Raw genomic sequence first — 9,318 nt, 5'->3', positions numbered from 1 at the left:
ATAAGCTTCCCCTTCTAAATTTTTGAAAGTTGTCATTATCTTTTCTCTTTCACCCAACAAGGGATTTGATTCAAAATTTGATTCCATTCTGTTGACCTAGACAACTACTCTATGGTCCTTATTGTCATACTTCAATAATTCCTTCTTAATTCGTTCATGATTTCTATCTAGAATTCTTGTGTGTGATATTGACTATTTGAAAAAAATATTTTAGGTATCAGCTACAATAGACTAAGGGTTGTGCCATTAATTTATCTACCTTCTCAATTAGTTGAGTAATTTGTTCGCTATGGTAATTAAGTATCCTTGTAGTTTCGTCTTTGTTTTCATTCCTCGTTCTTAGTGTAAACTTCCATCGTTCTTTGGATTTTGCACATTGATTATCAATTATGTTTCATTTTTCTGTTAACTGATTCATTTTCTCAATCAATAGCTTTTGTCCATCCCCAAATTTTGTTTGGCTTTTCTATGTTTTTAAGGCAATATCTCATGCCATTTACTGTCTTTATATCAATTAACTTCAGCATGTATATCACATTGTTAACCATCTTAGGGTTGGTGTTTTTCCTTATAGACCCCACTCTTATATATATATATTACATATTTTATTAATATTTTTTTAAAATTATATATATATATACACACACACAATTATTTATTTTATTAAGTGATTTATGATAAAATAATTAATTGCTTTTGTATATTTTTTTTAATTGTGTATTACTAGTACGAATTGCAGGGGAAAAATGGCAGGATAAGGATGGCAACAAGCATCAACAATGGAAAGGGGGATCAAGGGGCGGATTGAGGGGGGTAACACAGGTGGTAGCAAGATTCGAGCACTAAAGGGGGGCATGAGTGGCAACAAGATTAGAGTGATGACAGATTGGAGCAAGTAGGGCAAAAGGGTGGCAATAGCATTCAAGCGGTGAGGGGTTGGAGTGTGACAGGGTGGCACATGTGGTGACATGATTTGAGTGGTGGTGGATTGAAATATAAAATTTTGACAGTAGGGAATTTGGCAATGCCAAAAAAGCTAATGGTGGCAAGCAGCAGAAGTGGCAAGGGGGCTCTACTAGGGCAAAAAAAATCGCGTAAGGCAACAAGGAAAACAGGGGACATCTAATGGCATATACGATGTTCTTGGGACTGGATGACATGGGACTATCATAGTATGGAAATAAAGCTGGCAACAGATATATTTTTGAGCAAAATTGCTAACATGCCTTCAATACCATTGTTACAAGGAAACTTGCAGAAAGGTTTCCTGGCCGATCGATCTACCTACCATTTGATTTGATCCCGTCTCGGGCGGGGGAAAGGAGGAGCAGGCGCACCCTGCAGAAACCTCGCTTTTGCTCAATTATAAAAATCCGAATACACTTTTGTTGCTGAAGAATCAACTGGATCAACAAAAGAAACTACTCAGTCAACTACATTCAGTTATGCCCATGCTGTATGCTTTGCTCTATCTATCATCTATATATATATATGCATACTAGCCCTGGTGGGTTTATTACTACTTATAATGTTTATAATAGTCAAACATAAATCTGAGCCTTTTCCCTCTTTTCCAAGAATCAATTGATTTTGAAGTACTAGATAGTTGGAACAAGCACCCCCATAAATATGGAAGTTGAGGTGGCAACAATAATCGTTCTTTAGAATTTGATGGAAGGAATGGTCTAAGTACATCCCTTGGATTTTGAATTTGACCCTTGGATTGTTTGGTAGATGGAGGTAAATGTAGGACGATACAACAACAAACAACATTGATTTTTCGAAAAATCTGAGAGGGTGCAAAGACCTATGACAAAAAAGGCATTGAAACATTCATGGAAACAAGGAATTCATTAATTCACCTACATAGAGAGACACACATAGTGCGCAAAGGCACACAAGTGCGAGTATGTTGTTGCCAATCCTAAGTAAAATGATGGTTGAAACATTCAAGGTGATTAAACTGCATTTTAGGTGCCCAAATATGCCCCAAAAATTCTCAATCCCAAAATTGAATGAATGTATTTTGATCTCCCTAAATATGGATTTCTTCCTATCAAACACTTGCAAAAGAGCTCTAGACTATAATTCGATAGATTGGGCTGCGATTTGATGTGTTGGTTGAGCATGATAGGCAAGAGGTGGGGAAATCACAAAGGGGCTCGAGTGCAATTAAAATATTCCCTTATGTTGTGTGCTAACCAAGCTAAGAGGCACCTAGAGATTGCAGATGCATGGACTCAATAATTGGGAATGGAGATCCTTGACTTTATCATGTGTGTAAAGGAGATTTGTTTTCATATATCCGAAGTACCAATGAGTTATTAATTTTCCCTTTGTGGTATCATGGACTAGCTAGGGGATGGCCAATTATAGAAACTTGAGGTGCAATTAAGCCTATGGTTAGGTGGAAAAGGATTCTTCCTAGATCAATTGTTAGCTTAGAATTTTAGCTAAGTCTTTCCTTTGTTCATGTGCTTATTGTTCATTTTCGTTTTGAATAAATTTAGTAAAAAATTGTAGTGTTTACTTTTCTGATAATGATATATATATAAAGACGATATATATAGAAAGACGTTTGAGTTTAATATATCACAAGAAGAGTGTATTTTACTCTAAGCTTCCTAAAGTTTTTCTTTTTAAAGAAATTCACTGCCTATTCACACAAAAGGACCACATTTACACTTTTACTCCTACCTATTTTACGAATGCACCAATAATGGCAAGCAATAACTACAAGTAACCATGCTTAATTCATGGTCAACTAAAATTTTACTTTATTAGTGAGCAACTAAAGATTTGGAGTTGACTTTCATGTGGATTAGCTAAAAGACTACTAGAAAAGTATTTTGGGTTGCACCATAGGCATATTGTAAATCCCCCCCAATGACCAATGAAGCCTTCAACACTCTTGAATTTAGCATATGGGATTTATTCATGAGTTTTATCTGCACATGTGATGTATTGTTAAGGTAAAATATATTTATGTTGATTTATAAATTGAAGTTTCTTCCCACTCATGCAAATACATGTAAACCAAATTAACCAGGCCAGTGGATGGCATGGTAATCCAAGTGGCCTTCATGCTATCATGGCATCTCCTCATGATGACACATGCACTGGGGTGTCACAACATCTGGCACATGGCAGTTGCTCAATAGCGCTAGCATGGTGCCAAGGGTGAAAATAGTCAAATGACCAAGGCTCAAATTTTAATAAAGTTTATACCACTAAAAATATCTTAATGAGTAATAGGTGATCACAATCTTAGAAAAAAGTTTAAAGTTGAATAAAAAGAGAAAGAAAAAGAAAAAAAGTTAAAACAGATAGTCCATACCCTCAATGAGGTATGTGGGGGTTAAGTATGTTGCATCGAATGTGTTTCCACCCTTGGATAGGAAATGGGTGAAGTTGAGAATGGTTCATAGTCCATACCCTCAATGAGGTATGGTGAGGGTTAAGTATGTTACATGGAATGTGTTTCCACCCTTGGATAGGAAAAGGGTGAAGTTGAGAATGGTTCATGCCATTGAGGTATGGTGAGGGTTAAGTATGTTACATGGAATGTGTTTCCACCCTTGGATAGGAAAAGGGTGAAGTTGAGAATGGTTCATGCCAAAAGTGTTGGTGCTCATCCAAAACTTGGATTTAGCATACCAACCACTTAATAGGAAGACACCCATAACAAGGTAAGATAAATGACGACTAAAAATTGATATAAGAGCTTAAAAGTTGAAGGCTTAGGTCATAAATATTAAAGGTCCCAACTTAATTGCCAAAATATGTAATTATAGAAATGAAGGTAGTAGGCAAACAACAAATTACTTATCATTAGCAACAATTAACTTAATAAGAGTCACTTAAGTGTTAACTTAATAAGAAACACCTAACTAAAGCAACCTCGAGAATATAAATTATTATGTATGCATGTGTGGCCAGGAGAGTAGTAGAGTAAGAGGTAAAAATGCAAATTTAAAGGTTCATGTTTCCTATATAAAGTGGGACCTACCTAAGCCATGCGAAAAACATGAAAGAAATCATGCATTTGATTTCTTCATAACATGTATGTGCATTTTGAACTTTTTTATGAAAGTTTAAGAAAACTTTAAAAGAAAGGGGTTTCATTATACCTCATATGAAGGAATATATATATATATACAAAACCCATAAAATCACGTGGAAAGAGCAAGTTCAATTCATAAATGGTCACAATATGCCCTCTAGAACTCAAAGTGAGAAGATTACTTGCCTTTTGATGTTTATGATCTTGGTTGGCAATTGGTTAGGCAAATATGTTCCTACAATGATCTCATAATGCATCTCTAATAGAGATACATTACAAAAAAACAATCTAATAATGCATCTCTAATAGCAATACATTACAAAAAAACAATCTAGGGAAGTATGTATTCACACAACAAGAGCATACATGGAGTAGCATCAAAGCAAGGTACGTATATGCAAGACTCGATAGATATGAGGAATGAGCAGAAACATTTAAAGGTTTGGGGAGAAACCCTATGCAATCTAAGGATTACATGCATGGCACCATTTCACCCCTTCAATGAAGTGTACACATATGCTAACAGCACCATAGCAACAACTACAAGCAAATAGGAAGTAGCACACAAGCAAGGTATAGATACACGAGCACTCAAGGATACAGTGAGGATTGATGAGTAGCATTTAGAGGATTTTTGGAAAAAACTATGGATTCCATAGATTGGTTGCATGTTGCAGCATGACCCTTTCAAAGCTAAAAGTTAGCTCAAGTAAAGTGATGCATAATGGCAGTGCTGATAAGGCCAATTGTGATTTTTCATAAGCAAATTGCACTATACCATGTAATTGTTATTTTCTATTAAAACAAAATTCATAGGTATAATAGAAGACAATCATGGTATGACCAAGAATTTGGGTGGATTTTATACAATGATAAAAATTAGACATCAAATCATGAGAAAACAGATTTTTAAAGACCAATGATCTGATGGCAAAACCAAGTGGTATTACGTAAAACAGCTCAAATTGGGTGACCTAAAATATATTAATATTAGAAGAAAAGAAAAAACAAAAATAAAGTAACCCCTCTACTATATCTCGACCGCCATTGGCACCAATCAGTGGTTAAAGGATAAAACATTATTGTACCTCAAGGGATACACTAGCCTAGTATGAGGCAATACGAGGCAAATTCACAATAAGGGAATAGTTGCACATTATACAATACAAGAATCCATAGGATTGAGGACCACTAAGACACTTGCATATATAATGCCTTCATGAGGTAGATCTCAAAAGTAGGTAGACAGACTAGGATACGATGTCTACGATGCAAACATTATACATTTATTCATTATGTAATGGACTGTTTTAATTGGGATCTTTTTTTGTTATGATTGGACCCGTTTTAATCGAGATTTTTTTTTGTTACGAAGCATTTAATGGTAGGAAAGTAAATATTAAATGTGAAATGAAAAGCTACCATGAGAATATATCACACATCACATAGATTACAACCACAAGCCAAAGAGCGCCTACAAGACATGACACCAGCACCTCTCACAATGCCAATATTAGAGAGGGAAATTGAAAAAGAACCAAATTACCCAAATAAAAGTTAAAATTCAGCTGGATGCAGTTGTATAGTATCCACCCATTTTATTGACAGATCACAATTAAGTTTCTTTGAAAACATCTAAATTTTGATACTCTTTTTAGAATACAAAGAAATGCTAACTAGCAGCTTACCTCACAAAACTGTGTAGATGTCTGGTTTTATTGGATCTAATAGATATTGAAACAGCCTATCTTATTTTCTTGATTACCTTCTGGTATCTTATTCTTCTCTACCCAATTTATCATACTCTTTCAGAGAACGTTAATGAGACATTTCTGGACCTTCTAGAACATGCAATTGGGAAATTAAATGCCCTCGCTTTTCAAGGTATTTTTCCTTTTAGAGTGATGGGTTAACATAATCAACTATCAAACTCAATGCACTTTGATCTTCGACTAGTCACTAGCCTCCTACTCATGTGCAAAATGTCAAATTAAAGAATGGCTACATACTGAAATTTATAAATATAATATTAAAGGGTCCTGCAAACACTCACTAGTACACGAAGAAATAACGTTCATTATAGTATAGAGCAAACCTGTCACAAATAAGGTCAACAAACAAGATAGTTGCTGCAACAAATGGATCGACAAAGATGTATTCTTTCATTGATTTGCAGTGAGTATACCGGTTGTTCTGGGTAGGATTCTCCATGCCATTGCAACTGTGAACAACCATAGATGATGATTTGAACCAACATAAACGCATTCTTAACATGAAAAACCATAATATTTGGTTGAACATGAGAGTGTCATATTTTCCCAACATGAGCTAGGCACCATTTACTATTTCTTTCGTGGACAGAAACTGCCCAAATTTTGCCCGGAGCAGGATCAGAACTTGTGGGACTTGCCGCTTCGGGGACATCTAAGAAAAACAGTGCTGGAATAGGCACCATTTTTCTCTTCAAATTTTAGGATGAAGATATTGATTCGAAATGTAATGTAATGTAAGTGTGTCTTCAGGTTATTTATAATTTTAATTTACAACAAACTACAACGGAATACAGCAGCATACAAGAAATTATCTCTATAATAGATTTGACAGGTCGCCATTGGTTTTCTTCCAAGAAAACTACTTCATTTCTGGAGAAAACAACTCTTCTTCCTAACACCATAACAAGGAAATAACCAGCTAACATATGGCATCCGATTAAGCTGAAGGTCCTGGTTGCATGGCTTCTCCCTCTTTCTAGAAGAGTTTTGCATTATTTCTCATCAGGAAAGCTAATTTTTCATAACAATGAATCCTATTAAATTGGCTGTGGTGTCCACTTGAGATGTAAAAATATTCGTCCGGATTGCACACCATCTAGTGGGAAATCACCATCATATTCCCCTTCATGAAGAACTTTTGTTAAGGTTAAAGCAAGTTTTCCCATGAAATCCTGAATATTAGTAAGAGATAAACAACATGTCATTTATGGCAATGTTGATGAATCAAACCAAAGAAGTAAACAAATGGAAAAATATCCAAATACCTTGCTAAAGGTATCATGATCCCAGACTTCCACAATCAACATATCATGAAGTGCATCCTCCACCACAAAGTCAAATGTCTGATCCCATTCAGGATTCAAGTTTTTAGGCACAACCTGCAGAAGTTATTTCCGTTTAATAATGGCAAAACTAAATTAATTTAAGACACTTAAATTTGATTGACCACACCTATAACTTACTCGTGTTTTCTTCTTTGCATCTGTTTTTTTCATCGTAAGTACCACATATGGATCAGCCTTGCCCCCTAAGTCTGTTGAAGTCAAATTCTCTGCTCTTTTCACAGTCACAGAGAGAACACCGCGAATTATGTCTTTTCTCTTGCCAGGACTTAATGAAGAAAGTCGTTGTCCATTCATGCCATGACTCAAAACTTTCTCCAGAGAGGTCATTCCAAATGGTTGGGCTCCTGCAGTAAAAAGACCACCAAAGCCGTTCTCCTCACCAAACTGGCGATAAATAAGCTCTAGGTGCACCTGTTATCATCAGTTTGACAGTCAAGGTTTTGGCATTTCCAACATGCTTCAGTGAAAAACTATTCCAGCAGAACAACACACCATGATTTTGAAGACCTATGTTAATCAGTTTGACAATCAAGGTTTTTGCATTTCCAAAATGTTTCAATGTAATACCTACCCCAGCAGAACTCCTAGAGATTTTGAACATGTATTAAATAGGTATGCTGCCTAAATGAAGTACTCAAACATGCATAACCAATGTATATCATAAAAAGAACCCAGATTGACATTTTCCTAAGTTCATCCATAAAACTTTAGAATCAACTATAGTAGATTCTTACCTGACCCCGATTCTTAGTATCAGGTTTTCTATTTTCTAAATCTTTGACCAGAGGTAAGTGTATATCCTTTAACTTCCCTGGTTCTAGCTCCTTCAACTGCACTTGAGCACAGCCCAGGAGTTCATCCTCCTCGACGGTTTCCTTATCATAAATCTTCACTGTTAGATGTTGTGTAGCAATATCTTCAACCTCAAATTCAAAATGCTCATTCCACACAGGACTCAATTCGTTATCCTGCAATGCAAGATATTACTGAGTTGACAGCTTACAGATAAAATTCCAAAAGTACAATGACCCTTCATTACTACAGATGCAGATTCTGAATGAAAAATGTCATAAGCATACTTGGGTCTTACTATGGTCTTGCTTTTCTTCACTCGATCTTTTATTGGCCTTATGTAAAGCACTGCATAGGGGTCAGATTTCCCTATGAGGTCTTTGTTAATTAAATCCTTTGCCTCCACAAGTTTCACATCTAGCACTCCAATAGGTCGCAACTCCAGATCCCTGGAAAATCAAATCGATTTAGAATGTGGTAGACAGCACAATTTAGCATGCAATTCCATGTGCATGCAGATGCGCAGAAATGAGAAAATACAGCAGTACACAAGTACAGTATTCCATTATCATTTATTTTTACAACTAAAAAACAGTCATTCACCTGTAATCCCCTGGCACAATGGGTATCACTTTCCGAACAGGCCACAACAATGAATCTTCAACTGCATCTCTTATTGTATCCTACATCACAATACTAACTATGAGTACTACTAGCCGGTCCTCATTTTGATTTTCCTGACCACAATTATGCAATCTAAAATTGCATCTTTCAAAAGATTACAAAGAAAAGTTAAAACAATGTTCTTTTCCTGTTATCCCATGTTATGAAAGAACATTTGCATAACAGAAGATTTTGTCCATAAAAGGTTGTTAAAAATGTTACTTTGTAAGAAAGAAAAACAACCAAGGTACTAACAACTAATGCTTTGCACCCTGTATATGTAGAAGTTCCTCAAGTAAAGCATTAGTTTCCAAATTCAATTTAAGATTCTTGCATTCCTACAATATTCAAGTTGCGAAAGATAAAAAAGTTTAAAAACACAATGTAGTTGTATCTCAGTCCTGGAATGTCAGCTCTCATATTCTTAGCATCTAAGGTTTTTTAAAACAAGAATAAAGAGTGGAACTGTTTATCACTTCTGGGAAGTGGAAATGTGGAACCCTGAAGCAATGGGAACAAAACAGCTTAAGAGCTTTCGAAAGACATTAACAAATCAACCGGAACTGGACCGGAACCGGTGGAACAGGCCTGTCTGGCCGTTTTTGGCCCAAAACCGGTCCCAACTGAGCCTCGGAACTGGAATAGGCAGTTCAGAACTGGTCCGTACAGCCTGTATCTGTTG

The 9,318-nt window shown here is 35.9% G+C and overlaps 1 protein-coding gene across 1 annotated transcript; it reads right to left on the bottom strand.

The window, feature by feature from the left end:
* Window positions 1-6,460: 6,460 nt before the first annotated feature.
* Window positions 6,461-9,056, bottom strand: LOC149140795 (synaptotagmin-5-like). The gene is made up of 7 exons (XM_089451066.1): window positions 9,018-9,056; window positions 8,577-8,656; window positions 8,272-8,422; window positions 7,916-8,149; window positions 7,299-7,592; window positions 7,101-7,214; window positions 6,461-7,007 (listed from the first exon to the last, which is right to left on the bottom strand). The coding sequence occupies exons 1-7, from the start codon at window positions 9,054-9,056 to the stop codon at window positions 6,873-6,875; spliced, it is 1,047 nt and encodes a 348-aa protein (XP_089307192.1). The 3' UTR covers window positions 6,461-6,872.
* Between the last annotated feature and the right edge of the window lie 262 nt (window positions 9,057-9,318).

This window comes from Pinus tabuliformis, chromosome X (assembly GCF_031772625.1).
Source record: "Pinus tabuliformis cultivar Carrire ecotype Pingquan chromosome X, CPIR1, whole genome shotgun sequence".
Taxonomy (NCBI): domain Eukaryota; kingdom Viridiplantae; phylum Streptophyta; class Pinopsida; order Pinales; family Pinaceae; genus Pinus; species Pinus tabuliformis.
This window is presented reverse-complemented; position numbering and strand designations above follow the sequence as displayed.

What these genes read in the sequence shown, in the direction of transcription:
- LOC149140795 (XM_089451066.1), bottom strand. Translation starts at nt 9,056, where the DNA reads ATGAGAGCTGACATTCCAGGACTGAGATACAACTACATT. An exon ending in GACTGAGATACAACTACATT is followed by an intron (nt 8,657 to 9,017) that starts GTGTTTTTAAAC and finishes ATTGTGATGTAG; the next exon opens with GATACAATAAGAGATGCAGT. An exon ending in ATGCAAAGAAGAAAACACGA is followed by an intron (nt 7,215 to 7,298) that starts GTAAGTTATAGG and finishes TAACTTCTGCAG; the next exon opens with GTTGTGCCTAAAAACTTGAA.